The sequence below is a fragment of the Globicephala melas genome, chromosome 14 (assembly GCF_963455315.2).
Source record: "Globicephala melas chromosome 14, mGloMel1.2, whole genome shotgun sequence".
Lineage (NCBI taxonomy): Eukaryota > Metazoa > Chordata > Mammalia > Artiodactyla > Delphinidae > Globicephala > Globicephala melas.
Genome location: NC_083327.1, coordinates 79664086 through 79688643, shown reverse-complemented (window position 1 = coordinate 79688643; position 24558 = coordinate 79664086). Strand labels below are relative to the sequence as shown.

General features: G+C 41.5%; 1 protein-coding gene across 3 annotated transcripts in view; it reads right to left on the bottom strand.

Annotated features, from left to right (window-relative positions):
* The window catches only part of TULP4 (TUB like protein 4), a 224608-nt gene that overhangs the window by 163297 nt on the left and 36753 nt on the right, over window positions 1-24558 (bottom strand). For 2 of the 3 annotated variants that reach the window (XM_030853049.2, XM_060283534.1), the window contains one exon: window positions 1962-4190. In XM_030853049.2, coding sequence (XP_030708909.1) covers window positions 1962-2213 — 252 coding nt within the window. In that variant the 5' untranslated portion in view covers window positions 2214-4190. Of the gene's footprint in view, window positions 1-1961; window positions 4191-9836; window positions 9914-24558 lie in introns of those variants that run through there. The other variant, XM_060283535.1, reaches the window with a different exon arrangement.

Here is a 24558-nt window from a genome sequence, read left to right as displayed (position 1 = left end):
AACGTATATATATGGAATCTAAAAAAAAAATGGTACTGATGAACCCTAGTTGCAGGGCAGGAATAAAGAGGCAGACATAGAAAATGGACTTGGGGACATGGGGTGCGGCGGGGGGAAGCTGGGGTGAAGTGAGAGTAGCATCGACATATATATGCTACCGAATGTAAAATAGTTGGCTGGTGGGAAACAGCAGCATAGCACAGGGAGATCAGCTCGGTGCTTTGCGATGACCTAGAGGGGTGGGATAGGGAGGGTGGGAGGGAAGCTCAAGAGGGAGGGGATATGGGGACATGTGTATGCCTATGGCTGATTTGCTTTGTTGTGCAACAGAAACTAACACAGTATCGTGAAGCAATTATACTCCAATAAAGATCTATTAAAAAGAAAAAGAAAAATATGTCTTTTAAGAGAGCATCCAGTTCAAAATTACAGGTGTGTGTGTGTGTGTGTGTGTGTGTGTGTAGTAAGGACAGAAGAATCTGTAAACCAAAATTCCTTGCATGAAACTACCTTTTTTTAATATGAAAAGTCCAAATCCAAAAGAAGTTTCTTACACAACTGAAACTTTTCATACATCCATGGTAGGGGTATCAAACGGCACAATCACTTCGGAAAACTGTTCCTGGCAATTCCTGTTACACCTAAATGCATGCCCACTGTGCAACCTGGAAACCTGTCATGAGTGCACAGGTCCACAAGAAGGCACGCACACGAATGTTCGGAGCAGGTTTCACCAAGACAGCAAGAAACTGGAAGCATTCCAAATGCCCACCATTTGAAGAATGGAGGAATGGAAAAACTGTGGTGTCCTCCTTCAGTGGAAAACTAACATCAGTTAAAAGGAACAAACTAACAGCACACACGACAAGGATGAATCTCACAGACACAATGTTGAGTGAAAGAAGCCAGACACAAAGAGAATAAAATGAATGATTCCACTTACATGAAGTTCAAGCACAGGCACAACTGATCTGTGATGACACAGCCAGAGTCTGGGTCACCTCTCAGTGGGCTGTAGGGCCTGGGAAGGGGCAGCAGGTACCTGTGAGAGGTCCTGGAAACGTTCTACACCCTGATCTGGGGGAAGGTTACATGGGTGACTGCGTATGTACATAATCACTGAGACGTACGTATGCGTACGGTTAACGCACTTTACTGTATGCTACCCTTCAAAAATACTCTTCCCCTTTATAACGACTAACCAAAAACCATCTAGTGACAATTTAAGGTGGATTCCTCATAAGAAACTAGTGAACAGTGAAGCATGAATATGGTTAACACGCTATGCAAGTACAACTCTTCTTGTAAACACACTGCTCACTAAATGCTGGTTGAAGGAATTTCAAAGATAATGACCATGGTTATGTTTCAGAAGCCCAGAGGAATCTATACGCATGTATACATATATATATAATGTCCTCAACAGAATATACCCCATAGATGTGAAAAACCATGACTCTTGTCCAATTACTCCTTTCACCTCTGTCCAATTAATTCATTTGTTTACCTCCCACTACAAGAATACAAGCTAGGTGTTACACCATCACAAAGCATGCAGATGTGAACTGTGCACGGCCAAGCCAGCACCACTTCCATGGCCTGCACTCCCCATCTGACACTGGGGCAGTGACTCTTTGCCATGGATACAGGCGACCATAAAGGCTCAGAGCATGATAGGCAGGTTAGGATCGTCTCATCCAACCTCACACCTGGTCAGAAAGCCGCCCTGGTGTCCCTGCCAGGGGGCAGCCCACCCACCGCAGGGAGAGGAGGACCAGGGACGCTGGAGAGGTGACACAGCCCGCCGGGAACTGTGTCTCCGACTGGGACACACACACAAGACAGGGTTCACGTTTGAAAAGTCTCCCTCAGCAGCAAGTCTGAGAAACTGGAATCCATGCAGGATGGGCTCAAATCCACTGCTAGTGACCAGACCAAAAGGGAAACAGAAGCCCGCTCACCTCGCTGTTGTGGCCCCGAAGGTTGAAGTTGATTCTCTGCGGAGTGTTCCTGTCCCGGCGGCAGTGACTGGAGGTGAAGGTCACGCCAACAACGCCGCGCCCGTTACCCGTGGCCAGCCAGCCCTCCTCGTAGTAGCGCCTTCTGCACACGGGCTTCTCCTTCTCACTCTTGGGGACGCGGCCCTTCCAGGACAGGCAGAGGATGTTGGAGTCACTGCACAGGACAGGCCCATGCTCCACCGCTGCATACATACTTTTTTTTGAAGAACCGTTTTACTTAAAAAGTAATGCTGAATGCTGAAAAATTGCTTCCACTGACAGATCGATGTTATTTTTGTGGTTGGCTTGCGCTGTTTTCCCTGACCCCCTTTTAAGACTGACCCGGTTCTAATTAGAAGGTCAGTATTTTATAAAGATCCACCAAATGCATAGTGAAAAAATTCCTCTAGAAAAGATGACGGCAGTCCGCTAAGAAAAGGTAATACTTAAAAACAACGTGGGGTCCATTTTTATGTTCAAGTCCTCAGAGGAAGAGAGGGCTGACCCTTTGGAGAAAGAGCATTGTTAACAAGTGGTGATAAAGAAACTGAGTGTTCTTCTTTTCACTCAACTTGGTTCTTCTTATTCAGCCTGAGATTCCAGTTTAGTGTAATGTGATTCCAGAGACAAAGGGCTGCAAATACATAGATTTCAAGTAACTTAAGGCTTTGAGAATCCCTCGAGCTGGAATCTTCTCTTCAAAAGCTCAGATGCAGAGACAGAATACATGGGGATCATCTTCCTTCTGAAGCCACCCTCTGGCTTGTTTTCTCAACTAGACAAATCTCTGCTGCTAAAGCTGAAAAAGATTGCATAAAGGGAAAAAAAGGCACACAAACCGTGCAAAACAGACCAGAGTTTGTGCAGACAGCAGTCCAAATTTTAGGAGAAAAAAGGACTCTTTCCCCACTGTTCAGAACCAGAAACCTCCAACTTCGAAGCCCAACCTGGCTTCCCAGCAGGTGGCTGCGTCCCCGGGGAGGGCCCCTCTGCAGGCAGACGCACCCCTCGGTGCCATAGAGGCGGGTGAGAAAGCCCCTTCCCTCAGCAGAGCCAGAAGGCTCTAAAGCTCTCACGGGAGGGAGTCTGAGTGTGGGCCCCCCGCGAATCCTAAATACTCCTGCTGGCAAACGGGAGCCAAGCTGGGCTGCAGGCTGTGTCTCCTCCCTTCCTACCCTAGTCACTTCTCCCCTTTCCACTCGTAAAGATTACATACTTTTCCATCTTGAAGGAAAAAAACTAATCTCAGAATTAAGTCCATCAAGTAGCCTTCCTCTTATATACAAAGATTCCTAGCCTCAACACGGAAGGGAATCCCTTAAAACGGAAAACACAGGTGAGAGTCAGCTTCCTCCCCACTGTCTCCCTACAAAGCGACCATGTTCGGCTGACGGGCACCTTCCTGATCACCTCCAGAGACCGTCTCCAAATGCCACGTGCACAGTCCAGGGAAAGAAGCTTTACTCGGATGCTCCTTGATAATTAGTTTGTAATTATCAGTTTCAACTGCTACCTTAAGGTATTATCCTATAGGTATAGGAAAGGAAAAGGGAAGTAATAAATTAAAATTTCTGGAATACAGTTAACTGAAAAAAGGCAAAGGAATCAGTTCACTGTTCAAACTTGTCCCATCATACCCTAACTGGCTTCCCTCCAGTCATAACCACACAGTAAGAGCCACTCTTCGGTCCAGAATTTTCACCTCTGTCCAAATCACCAGACCCACTGAAAAATAAAGTGCAAAAAGCACTGCATGCTCCCCTCTGCAATGCTTGAAATCACACTTCTCCCTCAGTCACCTTCTCACTTAGTTCCTTCTTTAAACTGGAGAGGTATTTTTGAGGCCTGATCTGTGCAAGTTTTTTTTTCTTCTTTTTGCAAACCTTCTTCACCCGTGAAGACCATATGGAAAACTGGCCATTACTGATGTATTTTTCTCCCCGGGCTCCCAAGCCCAGTGGTGTCAAGTTGCTCCATCTGATTCTTAAATTAATTTTCATCAGTTGTAAAACTCTTCAAGTGCACACAAGAATGAGCCTGCCTTCTCGTGTAAAGGTGTGTGCACAGAAAGAAGGTTTTAAATAGACACAGACATACACTCTTCAACTGGCACACAAAACGTCTGCTTTCCCAGTCATTTCAGGAACCATGGGATTAATCACAGCTTGAAGGCCCTGGAGTCTTACAAATCTGTAAAACAAAATAGGACATAAAAAAAAGAACTTTAAAATATTGAAGAATAAAGGTTCTAATACACCTTTTTGCATGAACATATGAATATCGTATAATAACATCGTAATCACTGTAACTGAAATCAGAGACCCGTCTGGACACTTACATATATCAAATGGAGCAACTGACTGGTAAAATTCGAATAGTAAAAGGGTGCTCCTCGCCAGCTTACAGACAACATGCGACATGAGGCATCTGAGCGCCAGGTACCATTTACTAAATTTGCCCGCAGCTGTGCAGAGTGAATGAAATAACACCTAAGACTGTCCTTCCTAGGACCGTGAGCCCTGAAGGTGCACCTTTACCATCCAGAGGTCATCAGCCTGAGTTCGGCAGGCATCTTCAAAGAGGAGGCAGGAGAGCCTCAGGCAAGTTCTCTGAATTGATGTTTTCACTTTCAGTAAAAAAACAATCCCTGAAGACACAAGGCAGCAAAGGCCTTTAACTGCCGGCAGGTCACAGAGCAAGGCACAGCTGTCTTCTCGGCTTTTACGTCGTCTACCAGAACACAGTCCTAGAGAATCTACCTCCAGCAAACCCATCCCCTCTTCCTTCCTGCTGCCTTCAGTCCAGGCCCACATCACATCCGCAAAGACACTGGACAACTTGATCCCTAACTTCCCCACACCACCCCACCTTCCAGAGGACGCTCAGAGCGATCTTTCTAAAATTCAAGGCTGCCCCAAGAGCCTGGACTGTTCTCGCCCCGCCCAGGCAGTCTCCCACCCCCACCCCACCCCCACCCCGGAGAGCTAGCTGAAACGGACAGCCCACCCCCACCCCCAAATACCTGACACGGAAGGTCAAGGGCTGGGCCTCAGTATCTGCATTTCTAACAAGCTCCTGAGAGACGCTAACACTGCTGGTCTGGGACCAGCTTTGAGAACCACTGGCCTATGAGATCAAGTCCCAGCAAGACCCCTTAGGATGTGATTTCAACCTGTCCTCTTCTGCCACAGCCTCCACGTCCAGCCTGTGCTGCAGCCGTCGCCCTCTGGCCACTCCCTGAACCATGTCCCCAAGTACTGAGTGCCCCCTCTCCTTCATGTCTCCACACCTGCTGCTCCTTTGCCCAGCCAGCCCACACCCCCTATAACACCCACCGAACACCCCCTCTCCCATGAAGCTTCCCAGAGACTCCGTACTAACCCGTGCAACAGTCTTCCTCTCGCTGTGTCTAGAGGCTGGGAGCCTACCCTTCTCGTCCCTGGCAAGGAGCTTAGCACAAACAAGTTACTCAGTAAAAGTCTGTAAGAGGATGCAGGCGGGGGCAAGGCAGCAGCTACAGATAATTTCCTGGAGATACCCTAATTCAGGTGAGTCACAGGACATATACTTCCTATGTGCCTAAAATCAAAACAGATTCTCTCAGGAAGCACTTGTACCCGAGGGGAAAAAGTGAAAACAAATGCTATAAAATTCAAATTGTGCCATGTCCTTCCTCCTGAAATTCTAATGTCACTGTATAATACTCCATTAGTCCCTACCCTGGCCTGGGGACAGCACCACAGAGGGGAAAAGCAAAAGCAACTTCTCAAGACCCAGCAATATATACACAGGGTTTAAACTATTTAAGAGCATAAGCCACAATTACTAAAGCACCCACATTAAACACGACAATGTAAACCATCAGTTCCCTCACACTGTCCTGGAGGGAGAGGGGTCTATAACGTCAAAATTATTTTCAAAATAAAACTAAGACATTATTTGTCTTCTTCACGGCATTGACAATTTCTATCAACGGTGCGACAGCAACAGTGCGTCAAACTATCAGCCAGCTCTGTGACACAAATAAAGGCCCAGCACCAGCCAGCACCAGTGCTCATCAGAGTTTTTTAAATGCCAGCTTCACTTAAGAATGTTCTTGGGACTTGGCTGGTGGTCCAGCAGTTAAGACTCTGCGCTCCCAGAGTCTTAACAGGGGGGCCCAGGTTCGATCCCTGGTCAGGGAACTAGATCCTACATGCCGCAACTAAAGATCCCGCACGCCGCAACTAAGACCCGGCACAGCCAAGTAAATAAATAAATATTAAAAATAAAAAAAGTTCTTAGTGCAGCAGTAAAAATTATTAATTTATTAAATCTCACCCCTTGAGGACATGGTTGTTTAATATTCTGTGTTTCAAACAGTAAATACACACATAGCACTTCTGCTGACTATAGCACCACAGTGGTAATCCTAAGAAAAAGCGCTTGTGCTATAGTTTAAGTTATGGGCTGAGCAAACTGCTTTTTCATGAAATGCCATGTTTACTGGAAAGAATGAATGACAAATTATGGTCATTTAGGCTTGGGTCTTTGGCAGACATTTTTCTCTAATGTGAACAAAGTGAGCTGTCACTTTAAAGAAAACAACTGATGGTATTTGTTGCTGATAATAAAAGTAGAGCTTTCAAGTTAAAATTAGAATTGTGGGAAAACCAGCATCTATCACTATGAGCTTGATAGCTCCCCAAGATTTAAAGACACTCTGCAAGCAACAGAAGGTGATATTAATAAATGTGAATTTCTGACAGTATATTTCATAGTGTGTCAATATTCGGAAGATTCGCATAATTTGCTGAAGCAATATTCTTCAAATGACCAGTGAATGATGATACCAATTATGCTTGACAGAGCCATTCAAGGTGCAAGAAAGACAAATGGATTTTAATGTAACGAAGTACAAAAAAGTCACTGATATATTTAAAATTCTCCATTGCTACTAACCTTTAAGAAACTACCATTTGTTGAGTTTAGTACAGTATCAAAGAAAAATATTCATGATTAGCTGAAAAGACTATTAAAATACTCTTCCCTTTTCCAGCTACATATCTGTGTGAGGTCAGATTTTCTTCAGACATTTCAACAAAAACAGCATATTGTAACACTGAATGCAGAAGCATAATGGGAATTCAACTATCGTTTCAATAAATCAGACATTAAAGATATTTTACCAAAATGTAAAATAATGCTACTCTTCTCAGTAATTTTTTTAGTCAGAAAATAGTCATTTTTCATAAAAAATATATTATTTATAATATTTATAGGTTTATTGTTTTTAAATGAATTAGTAATTTTTTTTAATTTCTCAGTTTTAATTTCTAATATGGTAAATATCAAGAGCTAACACCCACATAATCAAAAGCTCTTTTCGGACTTCAATAATTTTTGAGACTACAAAGGGGTCCTAAAACCAGAAAGGTTACAAATCACTGACATATGCTAACTCTCCAGAATATAAGCCTTAAATAACTGTTGAAATAAAGTATGTAGGATAAATTTCCATAGTAAAAGCACAGACAAAAGTATTTCATTTTATATATGCTGCTAATGGTTTTTAATCAAACTTTTAAAATTACAGAGTGCCATATACGCTAGACAAAATAAGGCAGATCATTTAAGGAAAAATGACATGCTCCTTTATTATTTCTCAAATGGATAACAGATACAAAAATCTAACAACAAAAAAACTACCATCATAGTCTCCTAATTACTGAAAGGCTGGTGCCTATCTTAGTGCTACCGTTAATAGAAATAGGTGATGTTGGATACTTCCCTTCTGTCTTATTTTCTCATGAGGATGAGAAAATAAGGCTCTAACTGATTAACTAGTTTCTGAGGGAAGCTGACTGTCAAATCAACACTAGTAAAGGTGTTTGGTATAAAAAGATTAAAAAGCAACTATTCAACTGAAAGCAGGGCTCGGAACAGATATTTGCACATCCATGTTCAAAGCAGCACTATTCACAATAGCCAAAAGGTGTAAGGAACCCAAGTGTCCTCAGACAGATGAATGAGTAAACAAAATGTGGAAAAACATACAATATTATTCAGCCTTAAAAAAATTGAAATTCTGTCTGACACATGCTGCAACATGGATGAACCTTGAAGACATTGTGCTGAGTGGAATAAGCCAGACACAGAAGGACAAATACATGTAAGTATGATTCCACTTATATGAAGTATCTAGAGTAGCCAACTTCATAGAGACAGCGGAAGTGGTGGCTGTGAGGGGCTGGGGGCGGGGAGACAGGAGAGTCATTATTGAATGGGTACAGAGTTGCAGTTTGGGATGATGAAAAAATTTTGGAGATGGACAGTGGTGAGGGCTGCATAATAACGTGAATGTACTTCTATTAAGGCCATTGAATTGTACACTTAAAAATGATAAAAATGGTAAATTTTGTTACGTATATCTCACCTCAATTTTTAAAATCAGGTGAGAAAAGCAACTATTCATACAAAGTTTTTTGATAACAGACTGAAAGTAAATACTCAGTTTGGCATTATGATGTTTTTTACCCTAAAACTGTAATACAGGCCCATGAGCCATCCTTGGAGGCTTTCATTAGGAAGAAACAATGCTAACCTCTGAATTCTGGCCCAAACCTGCTTCTGTTAATTACAGCTTATTTTCAGACTATTCCTATAGTAAATCACTGAAAAATCCATCCTATTCTATCAACTCTACTATAATCTGCTTTTAGAAGATTACAATCTTAAAGCAAATAATACATGTGCCTGATTGAATTAATAACCTGACAGCGATCTAGGAGACAGTAAACATGTAAGATGCCTCACACTCTAACTTCCCATACTATCCAGTCCTAATGGCAAATTAGGAGCCCGAGAATTTGGGAAAGTACAACTTAGGGACAGAATTGTACATCATCAAGAAAATTCTGTACTAATTACAGGCACTCCTGGATTAATCAACCAACAAATGTTAACTGAACATCTATTATGCAGGAGGCCCTGTGCTGCACTTGCTGCCCCTCTTGCCCCCGGTTAGATATTCTGTTTTCTAACTAAAGTTATTTCACTACAGGTTATTCTGTTTTATCTGATTCCTACTTTCCACCAACATGGATAAAATCTACTATTGGGGGGAATAAAAATGCATTTGTCACTTGTTTTAGTAGTCACCTGAAAGGGGAGAGGGGGTTGGAAACTGTGCCTGGGGAGGGCGCACACAGTGGTACTGCTGGGACGCTAGCAATATTCCATCTATTCCATGTCTTGATCTGGGTGGTAGTTATGGGGTGTTCACTCCATAATTATTCTTTACTACACCTCTATGTCTGACATATTCTTCTACATGGATGGTACATCTCACAATAAGCAGGTTTAACGCACTGTGAACTATATTAGGCATCAGTTCTCTGGGGTTTTATGATAATTTAAATCAATTATTAAGAGAGTTTTTTTAGTTATTATATACAACCTTAATGAGTACTCTCTGAATCTAGAAAATCCCAAAAAAGTATCAAAAATGCTATTTTAATTCTCAAGCTAAGAAAGTATCCACAAAGAAAAAACATATTAGGAGTAACAAATGGATATAAGAAAATTTCAGAATAAAGCTCTATTTCTTTCTAAAGGATAAAAATTTATACAGTAGTTAGGCAGAAGACTGAGATGAGAAGCGGAGAGTAGATTTTAGGAAAAAATACATAGATGTTGTTAGATAAATGCAAAACAGGAAAAAAAAACAAAGTAGAAACTTTTGAATAAAATATTCCCAACAATCTAAGCTTTTCACTACAGAGTTGTTTGCAGGTTTGAGCAAAGAAAAGGATATAAACATGAGTTTTGCTGATTGGTGATGTAAATTAAGCACACCTGCTGTCCTGGGCTGAGCTCCACGGCAGGGTGGAGGGAGGGTGGCTGCCGCCGCACCGGGGCTCCCCTGATGCCTCCTTTCCACAGACAACAACAGGTCCTGAACTCCACATTTCTTTTCTTTTCTTTTCTTTTTCTTTTGCGGTACGCGGGCCTCTCAATGTTGTGCCCTCTCCCGTTGCAGGGCACAGGCTCCGGACGCGCAGGCTCAGCGGCCATGGCTCACGGGCCCAGCCGCTCCGCGGCATGTGGGATCTTCCCGGACTGGGGCACGAACCCGCGTCCCCCGCATCGGCAGGCGGACTCTCAACCACTGCGCCACCAGGGAAGACCTCCACATTTGAAAGTAACTACACTGACCTGCCTCTAATTACAGTCACTCCTTTCCCTGGGGAATTTTCCACAACCCACAAACATCAAGGGAGTTTTAACTGGCTCCTAATTAGTTTCGATAGCTGCCTGGAGGCTAGTTCAAATCTGCCTTCCAAGACTGCCTTTAAAGGTAGGGATATTCTCAGATGGACCTAGAGAGTATTACGCTTAGTGAAATAAGTCAGAGAAAGACAAATACGGTGTATGTTATCACTTATAAGCAGAATCTAAAAAATAAAACATTGAATGTGTACAACAAAACAGAAACAGACTCACAGATATAGAAAACTATTTACCAGTGGGGAGAGGTAAGGGGGAGGGGCAAAAGAAGGGTAGGGGACTGTGAGGTACTATGTATAAAATAGATAAGCAATAAGGATATATTGTACAGCTCAGGGAAATACAGCCATTATTTTATAACTTTATATGGAATATAGTCTATAAAAACACTGAATCACTATGCTGCACACCTGAAACTAATATAATATTATAAAACAACCACACTTATTTTTTTAAAAAATCAATGTCAAACAGCCTAGGGGGCAGGAAGAGAGGGCGAGAAGGTCCAGACACTCCCAGCAATCAACTGTCACTTGGCTACTACCTACGTATGCAGGGAAACAGCTACACACATGAAACATCTACAACACCACTGCAAAGATAATGGAGTTTAATAATGATTTAACATATTTTATCGTGGTATTCTCTAGATCTTAATTCTCAAAACATGCTAGTGAGATAATAACTAAAGACACATATGCATGGTGATACCCAGGCTTATTCAAAAGATGCAATCTTACTACAATTGTGTGAGTGTCACATCACTTTCCTGTTGACTGTAAATCTTAGAGACGCTTCCCACAGAAAAGCTGTCCTATTCCGAACAGCACTAGCTCCTTTAGATGCTCGTAGTACACAGAAGCACTGCCCAGACTCACATGGCAAGGGTCTTCTCTGCTCATAGTACAGCTATTTTTCAGTATAACCCACCATACCTACTAAACCACAAACACCCGAACTCCAGTTTTTATCTCACCTGCAGTACCCACCAGTAATGCATTTAATGAAGTGTTCAACACTGTATTAAGTATGGTTCAGAGTCCCAAACAGGCGCCTATGAAAAAGGGAAACTAAATGCTGACTGAATGAGGTTCTCTTCACAAACCACCAAGTGGTCACCAACACCAACCATTCAGATCTGGGCCTTCTGAAAGCCTGAGGCCCCCAGGCACTGCAGCCCATGCAACTGCAAGAATTCAGGGAGAGGACTGCGGTCCACTGCTGTGTTCAGAGAATAGCAGAGATACATTCTCAGGGAAGGTTACTCCTATTTACTCTCTGTGCCTGATTTCTACAGCCATTTCTAAGAACATGAACATCTAATTATCTGTACAGAGATAGGAGAGCATGGAGGCTGCAAGACAAACAGACTGATTACAAGTTTAAAAGAGTGGGAACTAGATACTTCTGAGAATGAATCCACACTGGAAACTTAGACGTTAAAATACTGTGGTGAGCTTCCAGGTGTCCGCTCCTCCGGTGAGACGGGGCCGGGAGACGCTCTCCTCAGCACCTTGCCTGGGTGGGCGAGTCAGGCTCTAAGGCCAGCAGAAATCCTCGTTTGAGGGTCCCACCGAGTCCCCTGGTCAGAGTGCTGCACCTGAGCGGAGTGGCTGCTTGGGACCACTGCTCGGGAGCTACAGAAAGCCTTCTTGGATTCTGACATGTTATCACTTTGGGACCACTGGCCAGGTGCTCCTGACTTGACCACATGAAGGCTCAGACTGTCCCAGTCTCTGAAGTGAAGATAACCAACACTACTAGCATATCTCTCACCACCATGAATGCAACATATTTCAGTGAAGAGTATCAGGAGATCCCAGACTGGCAGGTGCAAGTTCTGAGGAATGGTGGAATAGCCCAATGTATCTGGGTGACCTTTGGAGACAGGTGAGACAGAGCTACAACAGGGCAGTGGCTGACACCCAACTCATAGCCCATCTTCCCCAGCCATGTGGCTGACAGGGTCTTGGTGCTCGGGCCGGCTGTCAGGCCTGAGCCTGAGGTGGGAGAGCCGAGTTCAGGACTTTGGTCCACCAGAGACCTCCCGGCCCCACGTAGTATTAATAGGCGAGAGCTCTCCCAGAGATCTCCATCTCAATGCTAAAACCCAGCTCTACCCAACGGCCAGCAAGCTCCAGTGCTGGACGCCCCATGCCAAACAACTAGCAAGACAGGAACACACCACCACCCATTAGCAGAGAGGCTGCCTAACATCATAATAAGTTCACAGACACCCCAGAACACACCAACAGACACGGTCCTGCCAGGAAGCCTAAACAACCCACTGAACCAACCTTATCCACTGGAGGCAGACACCAAAAACAACGGGAACTATGAACCTGCAGACTGTGAAAAGGAGACCCCCAACACAGTAAGTTAAGCAAAATGAGAAGACAGACAAATACACAGCAGATGAAGGAGCAAGGTAAAAACCCACCAGACCTAACAAATGAAGAGGAAATAGGCAGTCTACACGAAAAACAATTCAGAGTAATGACAGTAAACATGATCCAAAATCTTGGAAATAGAATGGAGAAAATACAAGAAATACTTAACAAACACCTAGAAGAACTTCAGAGCAAACAAACAATGGTGAATAATACAATAAATGAAATTAAAAATTCTCTACAAGGAATCAATAGCAGAATAACTGAGGCAGAAGAACAGATACGTGACCTGGAAGATACAATAGTGGAAATAACTACTGCAGAGCAGAATAAAGAAAAAAGATTGAAAATAATTGAGGACAGTCTCAGAGACCTCTGGGACAACATTAAACACACCAACATTCGAATTATAGGGGATCCAGAAGAAAAAGAGAAAGAGAAAGGGACTGAGAAAATATTTGAAGAGATTATAGTTGAAAACTTCCCTAATATGGGAAAGGAAATAGTTAATCAAGTCCAGCAAGCACAGAGAGTCCCATACAGGATAAAACCAAGGAGAAACACGCCAAGACACATATTAAACAAACTATCAAAAATTAAATACAAAAAAGTATATTAAAAGCAGCAAGGGAAAAGCAACAAATAACATACAAGGGAATCCCCATAAGGTTAACAGCTGATCTTTCAGCAGAAACTCTGCAAGCCAGAAGCAAGTGGCAGGACATATTTAAAGTGATGAAAGGGGAACACCTACAACCAAGATTACTCTACCCAGCAAGGATCTCATTCAGATTTGACAGAGAAATTAAAACCTTTACAGACAAGCAAAAGCTAAGAGAGTTCAGCACTACCAAACCAGCTTTACAACAAATGCTAAAGGAACTTCTCTAGGCAAGAAGCACCAGAAAAGGAAAAGACCTACAATAACAAACCCAAAACAATTTAGAAAATGGGAATAGGAACATTCATATCAATAATTACACTCTAAATGTAAATGGATTAAATGCTCCAACCAAAAGACACAGACTGGCTGAATGGATACAAAACCAAGACCCATATATATGCTGTCTACAACAGACCAACTTGACCTAAGAACACATACAGACTGAAAGTGAGAGGATGGAAAAAGATATTCCATGCACAGGGAAATCAAAAGAAAGCTGGAGTAGCAATTCTCATATCAGACAAAATAAACTTTAAAATAAATACTATTACAAGAGACAAAGAAGGACACTACATAATGATTAACGGATCAATCCAAGAAGAAGATATAACAACTGTAAATATTTATGCACCCAACGTAGGAGCACCTCAATACATAAGGCAAATGTTAACAGACATAAAAAGGGAAATTGACAGTAACACAATCATAGTAGGGGACTTTAACACCCCACTTTCACCAATGGATAGAATATCCAAAATGAAAATAAATAAGGAAACAAAAGCTTTAAATGACACATTAGGCTTCCCTGGTGGTGCAGTGGTTGAGAGTCCGCCTGCCGATGCAGGGGATGCGGGTTCGTGCCCCGGTCCAGGAGGATCCCACATGCCACAGTGCGGCTAGGCCTGTGAGCCATGGCCACTGAGCCTGCGCGTCCGGAGCCTGTGCTCCGCAACAGGAAAGACCACAACAGTGAGAGGCCCGCATACAGCAAAAAAAAAAAAAGACACATTAAACAAGATGGACTTAACTGATATTTATAGGACATTCCATTCAAAAACAACAGAATACACATTTTTTTCAAGTGCTCATGGAACATTCTCCACGATAGATCATATCTTGGGTCACAAATCAAGCCCTGGTAAATTTAAGAAAACTGAAATCCTATCAAGTATCTTTTCTGACCACAATGCTATGAGACTAGATATCAATTAAAGGAAAAGATCTGTAAAAAATACAAACACATGGAGGCTAAACAATACACTACTTAATAACGAAGTGATCACTGAAGAAATCAAAGAGGAAATAAAAAAATACCTAGAAACAAATGACAATGGAGACACGATGACCCAAAACCTATGGGATGCATCAAAAGCAGTTCTAAGAGGGAAGCTTATAAGTTCTAAGAGGGAAGCTATACAATCCTACCTTAAGAAACAGGAAACATCTCAAATAAACAACCTAACCTTGCATCTAAAGCAGTTAGAGAAAGAAGAACAAAAACCCCCCAAAGTTAGCAGAAGGAGAGAAATCATAAAGATCAGATCAGAAATAAATGAAAAAGAAATGAAGGAAACGATAGCAAAGATCAATAAAACTAAAAGCTGGTTCTTTGAGAAGATAAACAAAATTGATAAACCATTAGCCAAACTCATCAAGAAAAAAAGGGAGAAGACTCAAATCAATAGAATTAGAAATGAAAAAGGAGAAGTAACAACTGACACTGCAGAAATACAAAGGATCATGAGAGATTACTACAAGCACCTCTATGCCAATAAAATGGACAATCTGGAAGAAATGGACAAATTCTTAGAAATGCACAACCTGCCGAGACTGAATCAGGAAGAAATAGAAAATATGAACAGACCAACCACAAGCACTGATATTGAAACAGTGATTTAAAAACTTCCAACAAACAAAAGCCCAGGACCAGATGGCTTCACAGGCGAATTCTATCAAACATTTAGAGAAGAGCTAACACCCATCCTTCTCAAACTCTTCCAAAATATAGCACAGGGAGGAACACTCCCAAACTCATTCTACCATACCACCATCACCCTGATACCAAAACCAGACAAAGATGTCACAAAGAAAGAAAACTACAGGCCAATACCACTGATGAACATAGATGCAAAAATCCTCAACAAAATACTAGCAAACAGAATCCAACAGCACATTAAAAGGATCATACACCATTATCAAGTGGGGTTTACTCCAGGAATGCAAGGATTCTTCAATATACACAAATCAATCAGCGTGATACACCATATTAACAAACTGAAGGAGAAAAACCATATGATCATCTCAATAGATGCAGAGAAAGCTTTCAACAAAATTCAACACCCATTTATGATAAAAACCCTGCAGAAAGTAGGCAGAGAGGGAACTTTCCTCAACATAATAAAGGCCATGTATGACAAACCCATAGCCAACATCATCCTCAATGGTGAAAAACTGAAACCATTTCCACTAAGATCAGGAACAGGACAAGGGTGCCCACTCTCACCACTATTATTCAACATAGTTTTGGAAGTTTTAGCCACAGCAATCAGAGAAGAAAAAGAAATAAAAGGAATCCAAATCAGAAAAGAAGAAGTAAAGCTGTCACTGTTTGCAGATGACATGATACTCTACATAGAGAATCCTAAAGATGCTACCAGAAAAATACTAGAGCTAATCAATGAATCTGGTAAAGTAGCAGGATACAAAATTAATGCACAGAAATCTCTGGCATTCCTATACACTAATGATGAAATATCTGAACGTGAAATTAAGAAAACACTCCCATTTACCACTGCAACAAAAAGAATAAAATATCTAGGAATAAACCTACCTAAGGAGACAAAAGACCTGTATGCAGAAAATTATAAGACACTGATGACAGAAATTAAAGATGATACAAATAGATGGAGAGATATACCATGTTCTTGGATTGGAAGAATCAACATTGTGAAAATGACTCTACTACCCAAAGCAATCTACAGATTCAATGAAATCCTTATCAAACTATCACTGGCATTTTTCACAGAACTAGAACAAAAAATTTCACAATTTGTATGGAAACACAAAAGACCCCGAATAGCCAAAGCAATCTTGAGAACAAAAAATGGAGCTGGAGGAATCAGGCTCCCTGACTTCAGACTATACTACAAAGCTACAGTAATCAAGACAGTATGGTACCGGCACAAAAACAGAAATATAGATCAATGGAACAGGACAGAAAGCCCAGAGATAAACCCATGCACATATGGTCAACGTATCTTTGCTAAAAGAGGCAAGAAGGAGAAAAGACAGCCTCTTCAATAAGTGGTGCTGGGAAAACTGGACAGGTACATGTAAAAGTATGAGATTAGAACACTTCCTAACACCATACACAAAAATAAACTCATAATGGATTAAAGACCTAAATGTAAAGCCAGACACTATAAAACTCTTAGAGGAAAACACAGGCAGAACACTCTATGACATAAATCACAGCAAGATCCTTTTTGACCCACCTCCTAGAGAAATGGAAATAAAAACAAAAATAAACAAATGGGGCCTAATGAAACTTCAAAGCTTTTGCACAGCAAAGGAAACCATAAACAAGACCAAAAGACAACCCTCAGAATGGGAGAAAAGATTTGCAAATGAAGCAACTGACAAAGGATTAATCTCCAAAATTTACAAGCAGCTCATGCAGCTCAGTAACAAAAAAACAAACAACCCAATCCAAAAATGGGCAGAAGACCTAAGTAGACACTTCTCCAAAGAAGATATACAGATTGCCAACAAACACATGAAAGAATGCTCAACATCATTAATCATTAGAGAAATTCAAATCAAAACTACAATGAGATATCATCTCACACCAGTCAGAATGGCCATCATCAAAAAATCTAGAAACAATAAATGCTGGAGAGGGTGTGGAGAAAAGGGAACCCTCCTGCACTGTTGGTGGGAATGTAAATTGATGCAGCCACTATGGAGAACAATATGGAGGTTCCTTAAAAAACTAAAAACAGAACTACCATATGACCCAGAAATTCCACTACCGGGTATATACCCTGAGCTAACCATAATTCAAAAGGAGTCATGTACCAATATGTTCATTGAAGCTCTATTTACAATAGCCAGGACATGGAAGCAACCTAAGTGACCATCAACAGATGAATGGATAAAGAAGATGTGGCACTATATACAATGGAATATTACTCAGCCATAAAAAGAAATGAAATTGAGTTATTTGTAGTGAGGTGGGTGGACCTAGAGTCTGTCATACAGAGTGAAGTAAGTCAGAAAGAGAAAACAAATACCGTATGCTAACACATATATATGGAATCTAACAACAACAACAAAAAAAGGTCATGAAGAACCTAGGGGTAAGACGGGAATAAAGACACAGACCTACTAGAGAATGGAGTTGAGGATATGGAGAGGGGGAAGGGTAAGCTGTGACAAAGTGCGAGAGTGGCATGGACATATATACACTACCAAAAGTAAAATAGATAGCTAGTGGGAAGCAGCCACACAGCACAGGGAGATCAGCTCGGTGGTTTGTGACCACCTAGAGGGGTGGGATAGGGAGGGTGGGAGGGATGGAGACGCAAGAGGGAAGAGATATGGGGACATATGTATATGTATAACTGATTCACTCTGTTATAAAGCAGAAACTAACACACCATTGTAAAGCAATTACACTCCAATAAAGATGTTAAAAAAAGACAGGTAAATTAAAAATATATATATATATATATATAAAGACACATATAGATTAAAAGCTACATCTACTGAGAAAGATATACCAGGCTAACACAAATTTAAAAAGTGGGAGAACCAATATTAATTTCAGACACAGCGGACTTCAGAATAAGGAAAATTATCAGGGATAAATAATGGCTTTACATAATGATAAAGGAGTCAATTCCCCAAGAAGACGTAATACTCCTTAATGTGTATGTACCTAACAAGAAAGCATCAAATTACGTCAGGCAAAAAGTGACAGCACTGCAAGGAAAAAGAGATGAGTCCACTATCATAGTTGGAGTCTTCAACACCCCTCTATCAGAAATGGACAGATTCAACAGGCAGAAAATCCATAACAATATAGTTGAACTCACCAGATTAGGAAGGGAGAAATAAAATAGTTAAATGTTTAAAGGAATAAAAAAGCAAGCAATAAGACACTATCTAAATTGACCAGAGAGAGACAAAAGGAAAGCCTAATCACTAAAACAGAATGCAATATATGAGACATCAGCCAAAAAAGGAATTAATGAACTGTATCTAACAGCTCCAAGAAATCTCCCATGAAAGCTTCTGTAGTACAGAGGCACAAGGAGATATAAATACAAAGGAAAGATAAAGAGAAAAGGAGGACAGATCTAAGTGGAATTCCAAAAGGATAGTACAAAGAATATGGAAAAGAAATATCTGAAGACATAATGACAGAATTTGCCAGAACTGATGAAAGATCCACAGATACAAGAAGCACTACACACACACACACACACACACACACACACACACACACGCACGCACACACACACACATATATATACACACACACCAAGGCAGATAAATAAAAAACAAATCCACACCTGAGTACATTTTAGCAAAACACAGAGCCAAAGAGACAGGGACTTACAGAGCAATGACAGACTGAGAACAGACATCTCAACAGCAACAATGGCAGAGATCAATGAACTAAGATCTTCAAAGCACTGACAGAAAATATAGAATTCTACTCTGGATATGTAACACAGAATTATATACCCAGAAAAACTGTCTTTTAAGAATCAAAAGTTAAATAACAAAGATGATTAAAAAGGGGAAAAGCTAAATTTTAAAACCAGCTGAACTCACAAAATAAATTCTAAAGAATATTTTTCAGGTAGGAGAGTGACTCAGAAGGAAAGTCTAAGATAGAAGAAGAAATGATGAAAAAGAAATTGTTAAACACGTAGGTAAAATTAAACACTGTCTTTTCAAAAAAGAACAATAATAGCAGACACTTACACAGCACCTGCTAACCACCAGATACAGTTCTAAACGCTCTATAGGTACTGCATTTCTCATTCAAAACCCCTGGCCTCAGGAAAAAAGTCCTTTTACTGTCCATACTTTACAGATGAGGAAACTGAGGCACAGGGAAGTTAAGCACTTTGCCCAACTTCACTCATCTGGTAGGTGGCAGAACTGGGGTTCAAACAGGCTGTAGGTTTCTAGCCCCTGTGATTAACCACTGACCTGTGTCTATTTGAAGGGGGAAATAGAAAACTAAAAAAAGAAAAAAAAAGACAATTGGGTGAAAAGAAGAATGATCAGAGCTATACCCTAAGGCCCTTATAATGTTCAGAAAGTTAAAATACTAGTTAACTTTACACTTGATTAGCTTAGGTAAGCATGGTGAATTGTAAAGGGCAATCTCTGAAAGACCAGAAACAAAGTATGCAACATCCCGGGTCACAAGACAGAAAAAATGGAGGAGGTGGGAGTGGATTCAAATCAGTCCTCTGAAAAGAGGAAAACCAAACAAAAGGCAGAATAAATGAAAACAAGAGACCGAAGTTAAATGCAAATATATTAGTCATCACAGCACATCAATGATTAAAAGACCTAGTCTTGCCAGTTCAAAGAGTATCAGATTACACCAAAGGGAAAAAAACCCAGAAAAACAGTTAAATGCTTTCACAAGAGACATACCCAAAACCTAAGATCAAGTTAAGAATGAAAATAAAAGGATTTTAAAGTGAGAGAGTGGCATGGACATACACACACTACCAAATGTAAAATAGATAGCTAGTGAGAAGCAGCCACATAGCACAGGGAGATCAGCTCAGTGTTTTGTGACCACCTAGAGGGGTGGGATTGGGAGGGTGGGAGGGAGGGAGATGCAAGAGGGAAGAGATATGGGGACATATGTATATGTATAACTGATTCAGTTTGTTATAAAGCAGAAACTAACACACCATTGTAAAGCAATTATACTCCAATAAAGATGTTAAAAAAATAATAATACTTTAAAAAAGAAAAGGATTTTTTTTTTTTTTTTTTTTTGCGGTATGTGGGCCTCTCACTGTTGTGGCCTCTCCCGTTGCGGAGCACAGGCTCCGGACGCACAGGCTCAGTGGCCATGGCTCACGGGCCCAGCCGCTCTGCAGCATGTGGGATCCTCCCAGACCGGGGCACAAACCCGTGTCCCCTGCATCGGCAGGCAGACTCTCAACCACTGTGCCACCAGGGAAGCCCAAAGAAAAGGATTTTTAAAAGAAGATATGTTATGTATACAGAAACGAAAAGAAAGCTAGGGTTACTCTATTAATATCAAACAAAATACATTTTAAGGCAAAAGTAGTTAACATGGAGCAAAGAAGAGACCTAGCCACAGAGTGATCAACAGTCCTATTCACCAGGTGCACATCACAACTCTAACCTGATAAAACTCAAAATGAAATAACGTTGAAATACACAAAGCAAAAAGTGATGGGGAGAAATTAGTTACCCACCATCAAAATACAAGAGTTCAATTAGCTCCCTCAATTACTTATAAATCAAGCTGGGGGGAAAAAAAAGTAAACATTTAGAAGATGTTAATGTCACAATTAACAAACTTGGTCTTAATGAACAAATAGAGAATCTTGTATCCTATTCAGAGAATGCATATTCTTCTCAAGCACAAAAGAACATTAAAAAAAATTACCATGTAAAGTTGAGTCTCAACATATTTTAAAGAATAAGTGTCAATGAAATATGACTACAAAGCTAATAAGTTAACAGCAATTACACAGGGCTTCCCTGGTGGCGCAGTGGTTAAAAATCCACCTGCCAATGCAGGGGACACAGGTTCAAGCCCTGGTCTGGGAAGATCCCACATGCCACAGAGCAACTAAGCCCGTGTGCCACAACTAATGAGCCCACGGGCCACAACTACTGAAGCCCACGCACCTAGGGCCCGTGCTCCGCAACAAGAGAGGCCGCCGCAATGAGAAGCCTGCGCACCGCAATGAGAAGCCCGCGCACCGCAACTAACAGTAACCCCCGCTCGCCATAACTAAGACCAACTAAGAGATAGCCCGCACACAGCAACAAAGACCCAATGCGGCCACAAAAAAAAAAATACCCTAAAAGTAATTACACAAATATGATCATAAAACTATATACTGGAAAATTTTAAACAAACACATTTCTAAATAACTTATAAAACAAAGAAGAAATTATAATGGAAAATGTAAAATACTCAATGTGAATTAAAATACTACATGCCAAAACTTGTCATCTACAGAAAAAGCAGTGTTTTGTGGGAAATTTATTTCCTTAAATGCTTATAACAGAAAAGAAAAAGTGTTACAAATTAAGAAGATAAATGTTCATTTTAAAAGTACAGAATAAACCAAAGGACAGTAAAGGAAATAATAAAGATAAGAAGAGAAATTCATAAAAGAGAAAAAATAACATTAGAGAGGCTAAGCAAAGTCAAATGTTGACCCTTCAAAAAAGTAATGAAAGACACAAACCTCTGGCTAGACAGATGAAGAAAAGGGAAGCACAAACAATACTGGGAATGAGAAGGGGGGTAGAACTATAGATACAGTGAAGATTAAAAAGATAAAAGAATACCATCAACAATTGAATGCTTAAATATTTGATAACATGAAATGAACAAATTCCTAGGAAACATAATTTAATCAAACTAATTCAAGAAGAAAGATAAAAGTCTAAGCTGTGCCATAAACATTAAAGAAAATGACTCAGTAGTTTAAAATCATCCCACAAAGAAAACATTAAGTCCAGATATTTTCCAGATAAGTTCCACCAACATTCAAGGAAAACACCACTGCAGTATTAGATAAACTCATCCAGAGAAGAGAAAAAGTGGTAACACCCACAACTAATTCTATGAGGCTATTATACTTTGATACCAAAACCAGATATGGAGAGTACAGGAGTAAAAATTAAAGGCAACCTGGTGGCACAGTGGTCAACAATCCACCTGCCAACGCAGGGGACACGGGTTCGACCCCTGGTCCGGGAAGATCCCACATGCCATGGAGCAACTAAGCCCATGCGCCACAACTACTGAGCCTGTGCTCTAGAGCCCACAAGCCACAACTACTGAAGCCCACGCACTTAGAGCCCGTGCTCTGCAACAAGAGAAGCCACCGCAACGAGAAGCCCGCGCACCGCAACGAAGAGTAGACCCCGCTCGCCACAAGGAGAAAAAGCCTGCGTGCAGCAATGAAGACCCAACACAGTCAAAAATAAATAAATAAATGAATTTTTTTTAAAAGGGGCTCAAATGGATTGCTGAAATGCAGCCAGCAACTGAACGAGAACAGAGTCCTGGCTATTGCCCAGCCTCAGTTGGGTTCTACGGGAGGGATAACTTCCAAGTGATTCCTTCTTGGTTCCAATGGTGAGCAGGAATGCCTGACCCGCAGCCAACAGATGGACAGGGCAGACACAGAGAGCACGCCCGACTGTCCATCGAGGCCATGTCCTGGGGCAGAGGGCAGGGCAGGAAGGCAGGGGACCAGAGCTGACTGATGGCCCAGTGCCCATACAAGTGGACACATTTCCGATCCTAAACATGTGCTTAGGACTACACCGAAATGGCTGTGGGGTATTCAGTAATTTCCAACACACAGAAAGTCCGAGCTTGGTGAGCAGCACTTACACACGTGCCTGGCCCTGAATGAATGAGTAGTCTTGGACTCAAAAGGACACTGCAGCAGGAAGCCAGGTGGGAATCATCTTATCCGTCAGGGATAGAGTGCAGAATACAGATGTCTACATCATAAAGGCCAGCGAAAGTATTTTCTTACTTTGCCAAAACTCTCACATTATGACCGTAATAACTTTTTTGGACAGAAATATTTTCATTTCCTCATAACAATGGCATTACATGCTTAATCAAGCAACAATAAACAAATATTATAAAACCTCTACCAAGTAACCAGCCTGAGACTAGATAATACAAAATTAATATAAAAATACAAGATCTGGGCTTCCCTGGTGGCGCAGTGGTTGAGAGTCCGCCTGCCGATGCAGGGGACACGGGTTCGTGACCCGGTGTGGGAAGATCCCACATGCCGCGGAGCGGCTGGGCCCGTGAGCCATGGCCGCTGAGCCTGCGTGTCCGGAGCCTGTTGCTCCGCAACGGGAGAGGCCACAACAGTGAGAGGCCCGCTTACCGCAAAAAAAAAAAAAAATACAAGATCTGGTCCCTGACCTTAAACAGTTCACAGTCTAACTAATGGAAACAAAACTCACAAACATGAAATAATCAGAGAACAATTAAGCGTGAAAGTGTGGGACTCTGTACGGGCTTCAACAGTCTAAGATCTCATGGAGTTGAACCAGTAGTAAAAAAGCATTTAGCCTGAAAGTCAGGAGAACCGAGTCCGTACCATGTGTGACTATCAGTGGCACAGAAAAGGAAGAACAGGCGTATTTGTGGCAGGTGACGTGTAGGTTAACCTTTCATCATGATAGCACCCAAGAGGTAGGTATTATCCCCATTCTACAGACAAGGAAACTGAGGTTCATACCTTGGGCAGGTTACTTAACCACAGTGGTCTCAGTTTTTTCACTTGTAAAATAAAGGTCTTCAAACTGGGGATGAAAAAGCACCAGAGTTTCCTGGAAGTGACTCAGAAACCTGAAGTGGGCAGGACTCCGGGGCAAACGTACCAAAGCCTCGCCTCGGGTCAACAGCAATACCCCCTTCCCCACAGAATATTTTGCTGTTATAACCTCGGCACTGAGAAGCGCACCTAGTATACAATGACCGATAGATAAAAATTCGAGGAATGAATGGATGAACAAACGGCACATCACAATGGGCTCCGAGGTGACTCTCCTTATGGTGACTCATTTCCTTATACATCTAGTTTTTGTTGTTTGTCCGAATTTCAGAGCTCTTAATCAGTGGGTTGAGGGTGGCATTCTTCCAGAGGAGATTTGTGTTTACTTCTGCCAAGCCCTTGGGCACTTCCAACCCAGATGCACTGAGATGAGCTTCCCATCTTGGGTTTTCCAGACCATGCGGAGGGCATAAATTCAAATCCCAAATCCAACAAGATTCAAAAGAGACTGTTTTTTTAAAGCTAAGAAGACACCTCCTCCCTTTGTTAATGGATGTTCCCACCCCACGCATACTCGCAGACTAGCCCTTCAAACAGGTCCAGATGAAACCGTCTCCCTGAAATCTACGTTCCCAGAATCAGCAGAAGTCCCCTCACTGTCATGTCCCACTCTG